The 18333-nt window shown below is 40.4% G+C and overlaps 1 protein-coding gene and 1 long non-coding RNA gene across 2 annotated transcripts; one reads left to right on the top strand and one right to left on the bottom strand.

Annotated features, from left to right (window-relative positions):
- Positions 1 to 491: 491 nt before the first annotated feature.
- Positions 492 to 9802, bottom strand: LOC115818239 (potassium-transporting ATPase alpha chain 1). Its single transcript, XM_030781561.1, has 23 exons — positions 9765 to 9802; positions 9401 to 9523; positions 9143 to 9202; positions 8614 to 8817; positions 8223 to 8336; positions 7967 to 8101; positions 7607 to 7724; positions 7084 to 7352; positions 5937 to 6135; positions 5676 to 5785; positions 4998 to 5132; positions 4694 to 4886; positions 4315 to 4490; positions 3956 to 4092; positions 3406 to 3556; positions 2881 to 3049; positions 2441 to 2595; positions 2156 to 2279; positions 1810 to 1955; positions 1297 to 1430; positions 901 to 1002; positions 612 to 703; positions 492 to 520 (listed from the first exon to the last, which is right to left on the bottom strand). Exons 1-23 carry the CDS (start codon positions 9774 to 9776, stop codon positions 492 to 494), a joined length of 3087 nt encoding a protein of 1028 aa, XP_030637421.1. The 5' UTR covers positions 9777 to 9802.
- Positions 9803 to 12883: 3081 nt separating this feature from the next.
- On the top strand, positions 12884 to 16701 carry LOC115817861 (uncharacterized). Its single transcript, XR_004025535.1, has 3 exons — positions 12884 to 13067; positions 15034 to 15098; positions 16680 to 16701. It is a non-coding gene; the product is annotated as an uncharacterized LOC115817861 (long non-coding RNA).
- The last annotated feature ends 1632 nt before the right edge of the window (positions 16702 to 18333 follow it).

Here is an 18333-nt window from a genome sequence, read left to right as displayed (position 1 = left end):
ATTCTCCAAACTACATTCACTGGCAAATTCACTTTGACAAACCTTCACCTCTTTTGACTCCTGAAATTAAAATATGGTATACACAGGTATCCAATCTACAAGACAATTATGAATAGCGTTAATCTGTGTGAAAGCACAATTGTCACGATGTGGACTTCATCATTTACACTCCTTCATTTCATTAAAATTAATGAGACATTTTGTTGAAGTTGTACACTGAGTTCAGCTTGATCTGTTAGGGTGATCTAATCGGTTCAGTTGACTTTTTAATTTCTTGTCAAGTACAGCATTACATTTGCATATGAACTACTTTAACGTCTTTGAATATTTTAGACATTGAGCACTAAAATACAGTTTTTGGCACTGTGCTCTAAAATACATTTTTTGGCATTCTTTTACTCTAGGATATTAAACATAAAGCATACACTGTATAGAGCACTTGTGGTAAAATTTGGTGACACATGACATAAAATAACCTTTGTTGCCTTCTCTCAATAATACAGTTCCTGGTCCCACCAGCCTGTCAGAAAAAGCAGAAGTGATATAACCGTAAGTTCACATATCAGCCCCAGTAAAAAGGTATCACCTGGTAATAGGAAACAAGAACTTACTTCCTGGATGTCTTCTGACCCCCAGTTTCCTTATCTCATCATAGACAAAGATAAGAATTCCATATGGCAGTGGAACAAACCACCACTGCACTCTGTCACAGGGAAGGGAGAGGGAGAAGCCAAACAAAACAATGTTATAGCATATGTTAAAAATTTTTATACCAATATTAAAATCATCCTCCTCTTAGATATAGAGCTCCCTAAGATGCTTGATGATGACTGTGGTGGATATAGAGTGGGATGTTGTTATTATTGGATTTGATTGGATTAATATGGAAAGGTGGTATACCTTATAGGCATGAAGTTGAAGATGTTGGGCATTCCTGGGCAGTAACACAGCAAGTTACCGAGACACAGCTGGAAGACTATGGCCGACAGGAGCACGCGGTTTCTGTGTAGTGGAAAAAGGGAAAAGACACTGAATCCATAACAATGTTCATGAAAAGACTCAACTGAACTTACTTTAGAATGTTCAGTGAGTTAACCAGATCAAAATATTTACTAGGAAACTGAAGGACTTTACTTAAGACAAGAAACTCAAGGATTTTTCAGGATTTAGGTTTTTTTTTTAATTTTCTTCAGACAAATGCTCTATAGCAGTAATTTTTTTTTATGACAAACAAATACAGTCTCCTCCAGGCTTGTTTGAAATTTAGAAAAGAGAATACAAAGTGTTCCCACTTACCTAAAGAAGCCTTGCTGGAAGAGTGAGAGACGGCGTGTTTTCCTGATCAAGACGTCTGAGATTTGGCAGACCTCAATACTGACAAAAAACACTGTGTAGCAGGTATACTCCTGATACAGGCGCTGGTTGAATGTCTGAAACAGAGCAAATTCATCAGTAATCTCTCCAAATGCAATAATTAATAACAAACATAATGTTCTGTTTGATCTGAGGACTTTCAGGCATAACTGCAGAACTGATTTTTGTGCTTAATAAATGCTTACTTGAGCCTGGTAAATGGCAGTTTAACACACTGTTCCTCAGGGTAACTCTGCCTTACATGTCCTTATTCTAGCTCCTCCTTATCGCAGGTGATTGAGTGAACCAAGGGCTTGATTATTACGTGATCAGTGGAATCAGGTGGTTTAGTGTTGCATTGGAACAAAAATGTGCTGGGCAGTGGGGGCCCAGAAGAATAGGTTTTGAACCACTGCTTTAACCCCCTAACTTTCAAGTTATTCCTCTCATACTAACCCATTCCTGTCCATAGCTGTCTTGCAGATCTTGTAACTCAACATTCTCCCACTGTGATCTCAATCCCACACACAGGAGTGGGAACCAGCCCTCCTGGGCCATCGCAGTAAAGTAATCTGTGAAGCCTGCAAAGGACTGGATCGCACCTGTATAGTATGTGTGGGCATGTGTGTGTGTGTGTATGTGACAGACAGAGAGAGAAAGAGGGAGAAAGGAAAAGAGACTGTCAGTAACAAATGCGGATGGTTTAATTACTCAATCCTGCACAGTACCTCCAGCACATACACACACACACACACATACACACGCAACCATTCAAACACACACACACACAAAGCCTTCATACCTATCTGGAAGTAAGAGTAGACAGCCAGGGCTTCATTGACAAGCCTATCTCTACGTGGGTTCCTGGGTTTCAGATGCATGATGTCACTCTCAGCTTTCTCATAGGCCAGTGAAACAGAGGGGAACTATGGAACAGACAGGGAAGTGACAAGAACAATGACAGTTTCATGGACTAAACATAAACAGATACCGTTTTCCTACTTTCAGGGTTAGAAAAGAATAGAACAGATTAACATCACTAGTTTGAACAAGTAGCCAAAGTTCTATAGGGAGAAGTGTTACTCACAATATCAGTGGCAAGCTCAATGAAGAGGATAGTGATACAGCCAAGTGGTAGAGGAACACTGACAGTAATGTAGATAAGGTAGGGTGTTAGTTCTGGAATGTTCTTGGTCAGAGTGTAGGCAATGGACTTCTTCAAGTTGTCAAAGATCAGACGGCCTGTGGATTGAAATATGTCGGTGCGTGAACATTGCTGTATGATCTACATTGCTATATCCGTATATAAGGATACTATTGCAATTTACTTATTCTCTACTTATTAATGTGCTTATCTTTAAGTCCTAAGACTTATAAGTCCTAATGCAGAAGAACTCAGAAACATATTACCATTACTCATGAAACTGACCTGTGAGCTATATTGACTAAAATGATTCTAATGGTTCACTAAGTGCAGCTTTGAAAGTGTCGACACATTTCCATGAATTAAAATTTCCATTCGCTTACCCTGCTCTACCCCCGTTACTATGGAGGCAAAGTTGTCGTCCAACAAGATCATGTCAGCAGCATTCTTAGCAGCATCAGAACCAGCAATTCCCATAGCAACTCCAATGTCTGCCTTTTTCAGTGCTGGTGAATCATTCACACCATCACCTGTTACAGCCACAATGGAGCCCTGAAAGAAGAAAAATGTGAGAATGCTGCTTAATCTGAAAATTGGCTAGAGCAGACTGATCAGATTGGATTAACGACTGTTTTAATAATCTGTTTTAGAACATTTTGCATAAGCCTAATTGAAATCTCTTATCTGTGGCCTTACCAGTATTATACAAAAACCTGAAATCTTCTACCATATATTTACAAGGAAATGCGCACATACAGTGGATACTGCACACCTGAAATATATTCTGTGCCTTTTACATGATAGATTTATATCTTAAATGCTCTTAAATGTGTCACAGACAATGCAAGTATGCAGTGAGACTTTGTCTTGAAACATTGTGTGGAACATTGCTGGATTGTTGGCCTCACCAGACGCTGACAGCTCTCTACTATGATGAGTTTCTGCTGGGGAGAGGTACGGGCGAACACCATCTCTGGATGAGTCCTGAGAGCGTCATCCAGCTCATCACTGGACATGTCCTTCAGCTGACCGCCGTTTATCACACAGGCACGAGCATCACTAATAACCACACCATTCAAATCAGACACACATTAAACACATTAAACTCATAGCTCCTCTTTCATTGTCGCTAATGCAATATTATAACACATTGTAATCATTGTAATTACAACAAAAAGACACTTAAAACCTCTACAAACACTCAATGAGTTTATATTTGTGGAAAACATATGGAGAAAACTATTCCCAATGGACTTAGAAACAGATATGACTTCTTAAACTGAGAGGAAGGAATTTATCATGGTAGGCTGAACTGCTGTACAACCTCAAAGAGCCCTTCAGAATCTACTACTTTAAAGAATTGCAGCACTTTTATATTAATCTTAGTCGGAGAAGTTTAATGAATATTCTTAACTTAAATCACTTTTAAGTGACTAAAATGTGTTAGCCATATCCTACCTCTTTCTAACCTGCTCCACTGGTATGCGCAGCCTGTTGGCAATATCTTCAACTGTCTCACTGCCCTCTGAGATAATGCCCACATTGGCTGCAATGGCCTTTGCTGTGATGGGATGATCACCTGTTACCATGACAACCTAAACGTGTAGGATGAAAAAGAACGTTGGCAAAACGCTGTCATGATGTATGTATGTATGTATGTATGTATGTATGTATGTATGTATTATTATTGCTGTTGTTGTTGTGTTGTTATTGTTATTGTTATGATTATGATACGGAGGTGGTAGTGATGGTGGTGCTGAGGGTAGCAGGCATAGAATTGTTATAATGTAATAATGATGGGAAACCGTTCTTCTTACCCGAATACCAGCAGTGCGACACTTCATGACGGCATCAGGCACAGTGGCGCGGGGTGGATCAATCATGGAGATCAGACCAGCAAAACACAGGCCAGATGTGGGGAAGTTCATCTCATCAGCATCAAAGTTGAACCCACGAGGGAATTCTTTGTCATTCAGGTAAATATGGCAGAAACCTAACAAGAATTTTACATTTTTAGAAACAATTCCACACGCAAAATCTTTTAGTCCTGTAGGTGTCAGCAGTAATCAAAAAAATCCTTGTGGCATGAGCAAAAATATATCAGTGGGTAGCATGCATACAAGAACAATGACTTGCACTACAATAATCAGTGGGCAAAATGCATACAGTAACAACTAATAATAATTCAGTTTCTACCCAGCACTCTCTCTCCCAAGCCTCCAAGGTCCATGTATGCGGTCTGGAAAGCCTCTCTCCATTGCTCATCTAGGGGCAGCTCTTGACCCTTAATAAGGATGGTGGAACAACGCTCCAGGATTCGCTCTGGTGCCCCCTTCATCACTAGCAGGTAGCGCAGGTCCAGCGGATCCTCCAGCTCATGAATTGACAGCTACTCACCACATGGGGGAGGCAGAGAGCCAAGTAAAGTGTCAATTAAATGGTAGTTAACATGGCCCATTAAAATGGAAAGGAGAATCGTGGTTTTACTAATGCATCTTACCTGAAATTTGTTGGTTGAGTTGAACGGCACCTCACAGACCTTTTTGAATCTGGCCCGGTAGTCCATAATGTTCCCAATGGTCAGCTCTGTGAATTTGAGCAGGGCTGTCTCGGATGCATCTCCTACCACCATCCTCTGAGGCAAGAGGGTGTGGATGGGAAATACAGATACACAACAATGTTTATGAATTACTAATTATTTATCATCATTAATGAGAACATTATTTGGAGCAGTGATTCTCAACTCCAGTCCTGAGGGCCCATTGTCCTGCGCGTCTTTGTTTTAACTCAGGACTGACACACCTGATTCCCGTGATCAATTAATCATCAAGCCCTTGACTGGCTCAATTAACTGTGATACTGAAGAGTTAATACAAAGACAGTAGGTCCCCAGGACTGGAATTGAGAATCACTGATTTAGAGAGACTGAGGGAGGCTGAGAGAGTGAGAGAGAGAGAGAGAGAGAGAGAGAGAGAACAGGAAGGGGAAGAGAGAAGGGGGAAGAATAAGAGACTGTCAGTTACAAATGCAGGTGGTTGAATAGACAAGTAAATTTGCACAATTCCTCACACGCACGCACACACACACACACACACACACACACACACACACACACACACGAGAAGGAGAGAATATGACATAATTTTTTGAAACATCTGATAAACTGGTATTCGCTCACCTTAGGGATGGGCACAGACTCCTGATTGGGTTTGAAAATAGCACGATTGCACAGGCTTGCCACCCTTGCCAATGCTCGCCATGTTTCTGATGACTGGTCAAAACTTTGACCTGTGTGAGGTTATAAGGAGCAAAACAGCTATAGAACTGAAACAAGGCTTTCTGTTAGTCAGACATTTCAAAGATGCTTTCCTAAAATACTACAAATACTATTGTTTTGTCCCTGAACTGTAACCTCAGTTTCCCTGTGGTCGACTCGTACCTGACTGATCCTCGGTGGTATCTGCTGCGTGGATCATATTGTCAAACCACAGGTGAGCCACAGTCATCCGGTTCTGGGTCAGAGTTCCGGTCTTATCAGAGCAAATGACAGAGGTTGAACCCAGAGTCTCCACAGCTTCCAGGTTCTTTACCACACAGTTCTTACTGGCTAGGCGTTTTGCTGTGAGGGACAGACACACCTACAGAGAAAAGGGGGAGTCGTATTTTTGTTATACATTACTAAATAACTATGTACTTAGTGGTCATTAATTCTCACAGTAGAGGTTGCACGAGTGCATAATATTACAACGCGAGTGTAAAAACTCGAGTGTAAGAACTGCCTGAAAAACTCGAGTTCTTGGGTAGTGGTGGTGGTGGGGGCAGGGGTGAGGGGGTTGGGGGGGGGGGGGGGGGGTAACAACAGTAATGTTACCAACATTCTACAGTAGCCCTAGTAGCCCGAGATTGTCCACATTAACCCGGGTAAATTTGAAAACGCATAATTATTCCTCTATTAAGTGTTCTTATAGTTTTTACATATATAGCGGCTGTTTTTTTTTTGTTTTGTTTTTTAATTCGGTAAAAGCTGGTCATCATTAGTAAGCCTAACTGACTTAAAAATGAAATTAGTCATATTTGCTTGCATCTATTTTTTTAACAACATTAATTTGTTAAACTGTGTTAGTGTAGTAGCCTAGTCTGTTATATGACAGACTCGATATTAGAGCCATCCTTGAGAAATCCATCCACAGCTCACAATCGGTGCACATTTATTTGATCACAATGGCAGCTGGGAAAGAAAATTTGCGCAGTGAAGTACAACAATAAAGCAAGCAAACAATCAATTCACCCTTTTCTGCTGTTGCCATCCTTCCTGTTGTTTACCAAGGGCTCTGACTGAAAACTGAGTGCACGCAAGATCTAGCGTCGAGCGACTGACGAGTAACCTACTCGATGATCACGCGGAAAATCGAGAACTGACGTAACCGCGCGTGCAACCCCTATCTCATGTGACCGAAATTAAATGACTTTCCTAAACAGTTCGTTTTCCTTGAATACCTGACGGTGTGACATGAATGTGATGATTCATTAAATTTAATTGTATAACATGACCATAGCAGTTTCTGTTACGGTGTCTCTGTACTCACTGTAACAGTGGCCAGCAGTCCCTCGGGCACATAAGCCACCACGATGGCCATGAAGAAGATCATGGCCTCAAGGAAGGCGTAACCGATGAACATGGCCACCACAAAGAAGGAGAAGCCAAAGAAAATGGCCAGGCCGGCGATGATATCCACAAAATGTTCGATCTCAATGGCGATTGGCGTCTTCTCATTGCCCACTCCGGAGGCCAGGCTGGCAATACGGCCGATGATGGTGCGGTCACCTGTGTTAATGATCACTCCTGTGGCTACCCCTGAGAGTGGGATAAAGAGAGATATTACAAAATGGATGATTTGGTGTGTGCGTGTGTGTGTGTGTGTGCGTGCGCACGTGGGAATATGCATGCATGTGTTTATAAGTCTGTGTGTGTGTGTGTGTGTGTGTCTGTGTTTGTGTGTGTCTGTATGTGTGCGTGCATGCTTGAGTGACTGTATATGTATGTTCTTATGAAAAATACCCATTTGTGTGCCTTGCTCTTCAATATCTACAGAAAGCTTAATGACTGACCCTCCAGGCATGTGGTGGAGAAGAAGGCAATGTTTCTGGTCTCCAGGGGGTTCTCATGGGTGCACTCTGGGCTTCTGGTTTGCGGCTCAGACTCTCCTGTCAGAGAGGAGTTATCCACCTGGTAACAACAGAGTTGAAAACCGACGTCAGTAGGCTGCCATCTCACAGTAATAGCTTACATAGGACTGCAGTCTGACCAACCAGATCCTTTATGTTCTCCCAGAAACCATACTATCAAAGAATAAATGCCAACTGTTCATTTACTGGTACTTTCCAGTACTTGCACTCATGCAGCAATTAGTGAGTTTTGGGCCTGTGTAATGTTGTGGCTGGCTGGCTCCAACCAGAGAGCTCACCCACCTTGCATCCTTGTGCTGTGATGATGCGGATGTCAGCAGGCACTCGGTCTCCTCCCTTAATTTCCACCAGATCTCCCACAACAAGCATATTAGCATTGATCTGGTTTTTCTGTCCATCACGAATCACCAGGGCTTGCTAGGGAAGGACAAAAGAATGCTGTGTAGATGCCTAATTGTTGTTGCCTGGATTTTCTGTGTTAATGAATATTGCTCGAAGAACATTGAAGAATATGAACGTGACCTGTCTGAAACTTTACCTGCGGTACCAGATTTTTGAAACTAGCAATGATGTTTGTGCTTTTGAATTCCTGGTAGTAACCGAAACATCCAGTGACCACCACTACAGCAATAAGAGTGATAGCCAAATAGAGCTGTGAAGGGACAGAAAAAAAAGAAAAGAAAAAAAACTTTCATTACACATCAGCCATGACTTACAATGACAATGGAGAAAATAAACCAATTCATGTCCTGCTGAGTACGTTAAACTCAAATATCAATCATATATTTTTTTTCTGTCTTTTTCTACATCACAATCAAGCTGCCTTCTCTTCAGCATTATTTTTCAGCGCTTTGCATCCTTCTTATGTTATCTCCTTCGCAGGATTGGATTAGCCCTCGCGTATTTGCCCCCCTCCTCATTGTACTCACGTCGTCATAACTGGAGAGTTCGCCCTTTGCACACAAAATGCCAAAAGCAATGAAACAGATAGTGGCCGCCACCCACATCAGGCACTGCAGCCCTCCAGCCAACTGCCGGGCAAACTTGACGTACTCGGGCGTGCCCTTGGGTGGTTTCAGTTCATTGGGTCCATCTCGCTCAAGAATCTGCTGGGCTAAAGTGCTACTCAAGCCCTGGAGAAAAAAGGAAGTATTACGACAGCGAAAGAGAGACGTGAAGTCATTGACAGGAATATGAAAGAACACACTTCCCTAAGAAAAAGAGTTCGTGTTACAAAACCTATGTGACGCAGTTATAGTGAAAAAAAAAATAAATAAAAATTTGTATGACAGAGCACAGGGCATTAAAAATGTATTTTGTACAATTTATGTATCAGTTGTTAATTATATAATTATGTATCTATAATTATGTATTAATTATGTTCTTAATTCGTTTCTAATTGCATGACCGTTTAACTACATGTGAGACATCTACGGCAAAAGTGGCAAATAGGGCTACCTTGGTTATACTGGTGGAATATTTCATCTCCAGGTCCTCAATGCTGAGTTCATGGTCATCCTGTATAATTTTACGGACAGAAATAATTTAAGGATTAGGACAAAGGGCTTCCTGCAACTGTTAACTTCAAACACATTTACGTGATAAAGTTGACTTTATGGCTTTGCAGTTTATTGCTATGAGTAGGAGCCTAACGTTTACAGGATAAAATCACGGGTGATCTGACTACTCTGTGGTCAGTTTTTGTATCATACTGACAATGTCCATCTCTCTCTTCATGCTTTCTAATTTTTCCTTTTTCTTCATCTTCTTCTTTTTCTTGATCTTGACATCCATCTCCCCATCCATCTTGTCCATCTCGACAAACATGTCGTATGAGTTCTGCGGAAAAACAGGTGACGTATCGGTTCATGACATGTCCTACACCACCAAATACCTACATTGTTCACTCACTACTGCATTGAAAAAGTGTAAGTCTCTGAAGATAATTACATTGTTATACTGTGTATGATTTGGGATAAGTTCTCATTGCTCTGTAAATTGAAGATTTTGCAATTCGTCTGAGAATTTAATAAAGGTATTCAAATAAAATGGACATGAAAGGAACTGGCCGTTTACTCACCTCTTTACTCATGGTGTTGGTCCTAGAATTGGGTTCACTGTCCAAATCAATTGATGTCCAAATCCCAAAGTCCTTTCCCCCTGAAATCTTGAAAACTGATGTTACCGTTCCAAGGGCTTTAACTCTTAACCAAGAATCCCCAAACTCCACAGGACAGGTCTTATCACTCGAGATGGATTTATATACCAACAACTTTTGTCCTGTGTCCAAGAAAACCCGCCCAAAACTGCCCCTCACATGTGAGGTGCCACCAATGTCACCCCTGCTTGCGTATCAAAGGCCACAGCACTGTACTCAAAGCTCTGGCACTGTGGTTTTATCAGCGTGAACAATAGGGATTTTTATGTTTGCGTTTGTGGGTAAATTAACATGTGCACACTGTTTCTCAGCTATCTTAAACGTTCATGTAAAGAGCAAAGACAAGGTCATCACACTTCAAAGTCATTTCACTCTGGTTCATATTGAAACTTTATGTGGAAAAAAGATTCTGATCTCAAAAGGTACCGCAGTCTGATTTTACACATAATTCTTCTGTGGCTAAAAATACGTGGACTGCCCTTATTTTAAAAAGATATCAAAAGTTTGGTTGGAAAACTATTGCTGAATTGTTGAACCTTAAATTTAAACGCTTGACCTCAGCTGGAAAATGACAAATGGAATGCAGAAGGTGTTCTTTCACCTCTGAAAGATGGAAACCAGTCAAAGCTTTAAGACAAAAGCTTCCTTCTGATCCGCACTCTCAGTTTTTACCTAACTGAAAGACTAATAATTGAATAAGTGATCTTTAGCAGGTGATGTGTTCTGTGGATTTCTGAACAAAAGAAAAAGAGAGATCTCTGTATATGCTGCAGTAAAGGTTATGAACAACATTGCTAAATTATGCTTTTTTATAAAGCAGTTGATTATGCTGTTTAGATTGTAAATGGGTCTTGTGAGTAGGTTTCAGTCTTTATAAGTCACTTGATATTGATTTAAGTGTTATTCATCATTCCACTATATAATGAAGTAGCGATGGCACTGCTTGATTGAAACCACACAGAGATGCTTTTGGCTGACTTGTTCCTTGGCCCCGGAATAATTTTCAAGGTCGGTTCTAGGCAAAGTGCCTGTTGACTAATGGACGGAGGATAAAATTGGTGAAAAGGCATTTAGGCAGAATATCTAATACAAAGAGCACTTTTTCACACACTTATCCTCTTTGTCTATGGGCAACATTAACGTTCATGGAGAATAATGACTTTTATTTTTGAGTCAGCTTTTGCGTCTATTTCTGTTTGCCTGTTATCCTGGATTTACACGACTTACTATTGTATTTTTACAGCATTTCTTGATCTGGGGGGCATTCTACAAAAGCAGGATGCTATAAAAAGCTCAGGTCTGCCAAAAGTCAGGTCTGACCCTTTCAGACTGTTCATTACAGTAAGTGCTCTCAAGATCTCGGGCTGAGAAATTCTGCTTTGTTGAATACATTCGTGTATTTCAAAAGATTTTTTTCTGGACCAGTTTTGTAGCCAGGTTTCCCTTGCAGAGTCATTTCTGAATTTCAGCAGTATTATTCCTGTTAAAGTAACAGTTAATTTGAAAATGAAATTTGCTCTTTGGATGGCCTGATGTTTATCTAGATTTTTTCACTTTCTTTCACTTTTTTTCACTTTTCACTGTTCTTTCATTAATGCAGTCTTGATGTTGATTAATTTTCCATCCAAATTTAATGTTACTTGAATCTGATTTTTTTAAAAGAACTGTATTAACAGTTCTTATTATGACACGTACATCATATGTGTGAGTGTGTGTGTGTGTGTGTGTGTGTATGTTTTCAAGAGGATCAATTTAGTGATTACATAGCATTCACAAAACAAACACTGAGTGGGTGATGCCTTAGGTGACTCCTGTTTGACATCACATCCACGTCATCAGCTTACACACACTATTCATGTTGTTGGAGTGTTGTATTCACCTTCCGTGACGGCAGGTTATCCAAGTCAAAAGCAGCAAAGCACCCTAAAACCATAACAGTTCCATTACCATGGTGATCATTAACATGAGATTCTTCTGGTTAGATGTAATAGTACCTATTTGGCCCCAAAAGTTTTATTTGGACTCATTCATTTGTGGTTATTCTTCTATGAATCCAGAAAGTTTTTTTTCCCCATACACAGTGGTTTCCAAAAGGTTTTTTGCATCTGTAAAACACGCTTTACCCAATGCTTTTTGGATGGTGTAATCCTATCTTTAGGCAGGGGAAGAGGAAGCATTCAGATCTCTGTATTTTGTTCTAGCGGCATGGTTTAATGTGTCTCCCTCTCCATCCTGCAGCCTAATGGGTTTGTATTTCGTAAAAGTTAAAAGATTCCTTCAAATCAAAAACTTCAGCCAACTGTGACGCATGGTGCTGAGTCTTTTATGCCATGGTATGTAAAGTTATGTTGCAGGAGACACTGGGCTGGACTGCTGCTGTGTTTGTTAGCATATCAGTAAGTACCCTCTGCTGCATCTACAGTTTCCTCAATGATGATCCTTATTCAAAGAAAATACCACCCACGTTTATGGTGAGTGAGGAACGCCGGGAAAAAGCCAAATGTCTGTCTTCACCTCTGCAATCATCAAAACTAAACGTCATTGGAACTTTATGGATGTGTATGATAGAGTTCCATTTCCTTCATCGCTGCATGTTTTCCTCTTTGAAATGTGTTCAAATGTTTCACTATACACAGTTCAAAATTTTGTATATCAGGATTCTATGAAGGGATTAAACCGTTCTGAAGGCAAAAGATGGGCAAAAACCTTATTATTTACTAGGTGTGCATTAAATGTTTATTGTTTCCATTATTCTGCCCACACAATACAATGCGTATTTTGCTTTTTAGGAGATATTTAGTTACTTTAGAGATCAGCAGTAATGTATGGTAGGACTGAAAGTCTTCTGCAGTAAAACCGAATAAAAATTTGAAGGTTAAACTGACCGGGCCATTTGCACACTGGAGGATATGTGTTTAGCTTGTCATGAGTAAACACAAGCCAAGGTCCATTGCACATAGATTGTTATCTGGTGACAGCGTGTGTTATCGGTCACAACACGTCTATTGGGAGAGGGAGAGAAAGAGGATAAAGAGAAAGGAGGTACTATCTAAAATGTGGCATTTTAGAGACTGTTGGGATCAAAACAGCTCCAAAAAGCATTTACAGCAATATTATAGTGTAGCATACACTAGTGCATGTCTCCACCTCAACTGGTCAAGATACTTGAGGAGAGCGTTACAGTGAGACATAGTTTGGATTCAACCCCAAGGCAAGATCTTCATGGTATGTCAACCCTATTTCTGATTTTTTTTCTGTATTCAAAAATTTAACATATAGATCTGAGTCCAAACTGAGTCCAAACCCATATTCTCCAGGTCCCTTGCATTAAACAAGGAAGACATTATTTTCAGTCTCTAATAAGTTGGGACCAGTAGCAATCTTCAGAAAGAAAACTGAAGTGTTTGAGTTCAATGTTTTAGCCAACCAATTCCTCAGTAAAACAGCCCTCTCCTCAGACTTGTCAGAAAGTCCCCAGAGAAGAGTCCCGTCAGATGAGCAGACTGCATGCCCAGTCTCTGTGCCACTGCAACCAGATTGTTCATAACGTGACAGCCTACCAGACTGCTTAACACTTTCCTATTTCCTTTTTGCTCCCTCCAAAGACATGTCTGCAGGAGAGGAGTCAGTAATCTGTGGAACAGAGTCCTAAATAACCCCCAAAATATTTCATCCTGCTTTTTTGACCACTTTGGCCCTGATGGTTAAAATGATGCACCTTACTTCTTCCCATTTACCCACTAAATGTCATAAACTCTTACCCTGACAGAATAGATTTTGACAATGGAATTCAACTTCCTCATCACTGTTTGCAGCTGCAGAAACCATCACATCCTCTGTGTAGAATATAGTGATGCAACTGCACCTGCGCTATTATGGTGATGGAGTACTGCATGCCTGACAGCGTGCAACCCGGACTAACACCCTCCCCCAGCAATAAAAGCTCTTGAGCTACTGTTGACCTTCAGTACACTCTCAGCTCTACCATGGAGCACTTTACTTTAAATCCCTGGGAGAAAACAAATGGCTCCAGAATGGATGGTCTAATTAGTCAAATGCTTTCTATTCCGTCCACGTAAATAAAGCTGAACTTAAGGGTGGAAAGTCTGGAGACGTCTGAGGAGAGAGTGAGAGAGAGAGAGAGAGAGAGAGAGAGAGAGAGAGAGAGAGAGAGGGAGGTAGAGCGAGAGGGAGGGGGGAGAGAGAGAGAGAGAGAGACAGAGAGAGAGAGAGAGAGAGAGAGGGAGGGAGGGAGGGAGGGAGGGGGAGAGAGAGAGGGAGGGAGGGAGGGAGGGAGAGAGAGGGAGGGAGGGAGGGAGGGAGGGAGAGAGAGAATGAGGGAGAGGGAGACAGAGAGATTTTGCAAAACAATGAAAGTAAGTAAAAAATAGAAGTAAAGTAGATTGTTTTCTGATATACATATCGGTTTTCACATTGCACCATTTGTATCTCTCATTCTCTCTCTCTCTCTCTCTCTCTCTCTCTCTCTCTCTCTCTCTCTCTCTCTCTCCCTCTCTCTAAATGTGCTCAAACATGACATTAAACATGTTCTCTGTAAGATGACCATTCATGCGTTCTATATAAGAACATTTGGAATTCATTGTTAGAAATCTTAAAGGCTGTACACAAATGCTTACACACACTGCATGAATCTCACACTGGTTTTTCATGTTAAAGTTTTTCAAGACCAAATTTGAGAGGAAAAACTGCATGCCTGAGACGTCTTGTTTTTGTTCTCAAATATGTTTCTTGAATGTGTTCCAGTATGGAGTCTACCAAAAGAGGGCGATAAGAGTCCATAATGGATTGTTCCCAATAACATTTCCCGTAACATTCCTGCCCTCCTGTTTACTGATTTACAGGACACAAGATGGATGGACATGTTTTCCCAGAAAGGAACTTTCGTTTGATAGTGGAAACTCTTCTCAATAGTCATGATAAACAACTAATTCTCTGCTAATGTTTAGGACCAATAATTGTAGACAGACCCACCAAGATCAGTAAAAGTAAAAGCAAGATGTAAACTAAAAGTAAAATGAACACAAATAAAATCCAATTCATGTGTCCAAAAAAAGTCCCTCAGGATACATGCATATCTAATGCAGAGAAATTAATAAGTGTTGTTTTCAAATGGGACACTGAAATACATCAATGAGCTAAGTGCCTCAAAAACACAACATTGCTGTTTCAGGCATCCCAAGTCTTTTGGAAAGTTCTTGGAGCGTCCCGGAAATCAGCGCCACCTCCCTGATTCCTGTAAGTAAGCCGGAATTGCTCGGGAATGTCTAAGATATTGACGGGACGCCCCCGGTCGAAACTGTTATACCCTCAGATCAGTGAACTGAATTACATCTGCAATCTTTTTTTGAAGAGGAGATGCCTCCTTGTATTCTTTTCACTCCCTGAAATCAATTTTTCATGGCTGGTATGTCTGTTTTTTTTTTTTTTTATCACGCATATAACAACAGTACACGAACTCATTTCTCCCGTTGCACAAGATGAAGAAAAAGAAGAATCATTCTGGACAGGAATGAGTTGATGATGCTTTCTTAAAAGAGAGACATTTATAACCAATTAGTTATACACCAAATCAAACAATGTCAGACTCTATTTTACTGCTTTCAGTAAGCATTAGGTACCTCTTTTTGGAAACTGTTCGTGCATTCCTGCACTTGATGAAGACACCACTGAAAAACTACAAGTGGTCTATTGCTGCTGAGTACATCTGAACGGGTCCAGGCTGCTTTTTTATCCGCTCTATCCATTCTATCTTTTCTGTCTTTGGACTTTGCACACATCCGCCAGTAGGGCTCACAAGGTAGAGCATTGTACTGTAAATTCCAGAAGCAAGAACTCGTTTATAGAACAATACAGCTTAAACTGTCACAGCAGTACATTATATTCCCCAGAGAACAGTTTATATAGCCAGAGAGAAGACCAAGAATGAAAGCACTTTACTATTGCTTTTTTTTAATGTTATTTTTTTTTTTAACAATAAACTGAAACAAGATAATCCCTAAGAATTGTGTGCTATGATTCTTAAACTACAAATAAATATGAGTTTATTACTATTCATTCATGAATTCTTATGTTTTCAGGTGTTGAAATAAACCATTTTGAAAGTCTGCAGACAAATATTGAACCATGTCACAATATTCTAACTGTACGTTCACACTGAGAGCGGCGAGAGCGTCAAAGTGACCGGAAGTCATTCATTTTCTATGAGAGCCAGCGTCTTTAAGCAGCGAAGAGCGTCGCGGCAAAATACCGTTGAAGTCCTAGGCAAAATGGAGGAGAAACTAATTATACTGTGGTGGGTTTCCCCATGTTGTACTGTAATGTAGGTTATGCACAAACGGTAGTGTTAATTAAAGACCAAGGCTAGTAAACGTGTCCTATAAACTCCATGCTGGAATTTGACCTAGCCTTGCACTTGTACCCGCCTATTTCATCAATGTCAGATCGTCCACAGTGTTCAACAGCGTCGTTGGCAGGGAGGTTTGAGCAACCTTTGACGCTCTCGCCGCTCTCAGTGTGAACGTACAGTAAGACTCAGATAAACCTTGAGTTCTAAGTGTGAAAGCCAGAGATTATAAAATAAAACAGTTGGGTGTTGCCCAAATTGACCTAAGTAGCATTTGCTTCTCAAGTTCAACCATGTGACTTGATGAAGAAAGTGTTAAGTGTGAACTTTAATCACATTCTTGTGTATGCTTTGAAAATGAGGATCAGATTTCACGAAGAAACTATATATTTAGGTCATTGTATTATTTATTCCATTAAAGTTTTATTGAAATGTCTGATGTTGAATATCTTTTTTTCCCCCTTGTTTTGCAGTGAGAGCAAATCCAAAGGTCAGTTTACACAATTGGTAAGAAAACACATTTTTTGCTCACTGAAAATCAAGAAAAGGGTGTAACTGGATGGATAAAAAAAGAAAAGACTAGCATGTTTTTTTTTAGCTTTTATATGTATAAAAAAACACACTTGTGTAAACCAGCACACAAAAACTTGATTAATTATACCCAAGTGGAACCAGCCTGTAAATAGGCCTGGGAATGGGCCAAAATCCACTGTGATATGGGGAGTAAAATTTCAGGCTGAATGAGTTCTGCCTCAGAATGATAAGAAGTTTGTCCATTTCAATTCAATTTCATTTCGAAAGAATTACAGAGACACTACATAATCAACTAAAACACTTGGAAATGTTTCGTGACCGAGTCTGAGAAGTCAGTTTGCGAGTCCGAGACGTTTAACTCATTTCCAAGGCAATGAAACAAACATTCCTGCCAACGCTGACTCAGAGGGTATATTAAAGGTCTTTGGCAGAGTCGTTAAGTCACGCCCATACCCTGATGTTTGTGCTGTCTAGTGCTGTCTCCCTGCAGAAATTTGACAGATCTGACTGGGGGGGGCGGGGGGGTGAGCTTTTGTCTTCAATATATTCAACGAGAGATGGTGATTTAATTGTACACTGGATTTCGTATTCTTTTAAAATCCTAATTCAGTAATAATTTGGTTAATTTTGTGATATGCTCAAACTCGTGTATAATTCACTTTGTAGCCCAACCGAAGCAGTCTCCCTGCATCAGTCAGGCTGTGAATTGGTGTTTTCACACCAGTTTAAGAGCAAACTGATCTGCTGTTACAGAAGCATGGGCTAGTGAAGAAGCAGCAATTAGAGTGGTGAATAAATCTCTTCAAATCTTTGATGTTACTTTTTTTTTTTTAAAATCAAAAAACCGGGAATTAGAGAACAAAAGAAAAGGGGGAAGCAGTCAGTGGGGAAAGAGGAAGAGCTCTTGTTGTGTACTGCTTCATCAGTCATAACTGCGTAGTTACATATTGACGTAGTCGGTTCTGCTTGCTTGGAAGTAGGAGGATTTACAGGAAAGTCACCAATGTGAAGTGCAGATCCAGTCATAAATTTATTTGAAATACCAATACATATTTTTCAAGTCTATTGATGATTCAGAAGCACGAGTCAGGGACTGCCAGGCAGGGAGGACAGACAAAGCCAAAATAAAAGAAGAGAGGCGAGAGCCAAAGAGAAACTGGTCTAGAAAAAGACAGACAGCCAAAAGCCTTCAGAGGGAGTCTTGAAAAAATCACTTTGGACTGAACTGAATCAGCTGAAAATTCCCAGCGTGAGGACGCTGAAGCAAAAGCATATCCTGTGTGTAGAAATGAAATGTAAATGTAAATATTTACTTTTTAAATATATATAGTATATAAGGTAATAATTATATAATAAATGCTCTAAAATTCTCATTTTTCTATTCTCTCATATTTCTGCAATGGGCGCTGTTACTGACCCACATTTCCATGTATGTGCAAATTAACCGCCCCCCCCCCCCCTCCAACACACACACACACACACACACACACGCCCATCCCTTTCCCGCCTGGTCGGTTCTGAGGTCTTTGAGACAAAATTTTTCTTAAAAAAACTGGGGAAAACATGGCACAGGGATGCTGCTGCACAATTATG

Source organism: Chanos chanos, chromosome 8 (genome assembly GCF_902362185.1).
Source record: "Chanos chanos chromosome 8, fChaCha1.1, whole genome shotgun sequence".
NCBI classification, from domain to species: Eukaryota; Metazoa; Chordata; class Actinopteri; order Gonorynchiformes; family Chanidae; genus Chanos; species Chanos chanos.
The sequence above is the reverse complement of the archived record's forward strand: the minus strand, read 5'-3'. Positions and strand labels throughout refer to the sequence as shown.

Coding starts and splice junctions, on each gene's coding strand:
- LOC115818239 (XM_030781561.1), bottom strand. Junction 8,818..9,142: donor ATTCCACCAGTATAACCAAG/GTAGCCCTATTT, acceptor TTTTTTCTCCAG/GGCTTGAGTAGCACTTTAGC. Junction 1,956..2,155: donor CTACTCTTACTTCCAGATAG/GTATGAAGGCTT, acceptor CATACTATACAG/GTGCGATCCAGTCCTTTGCA.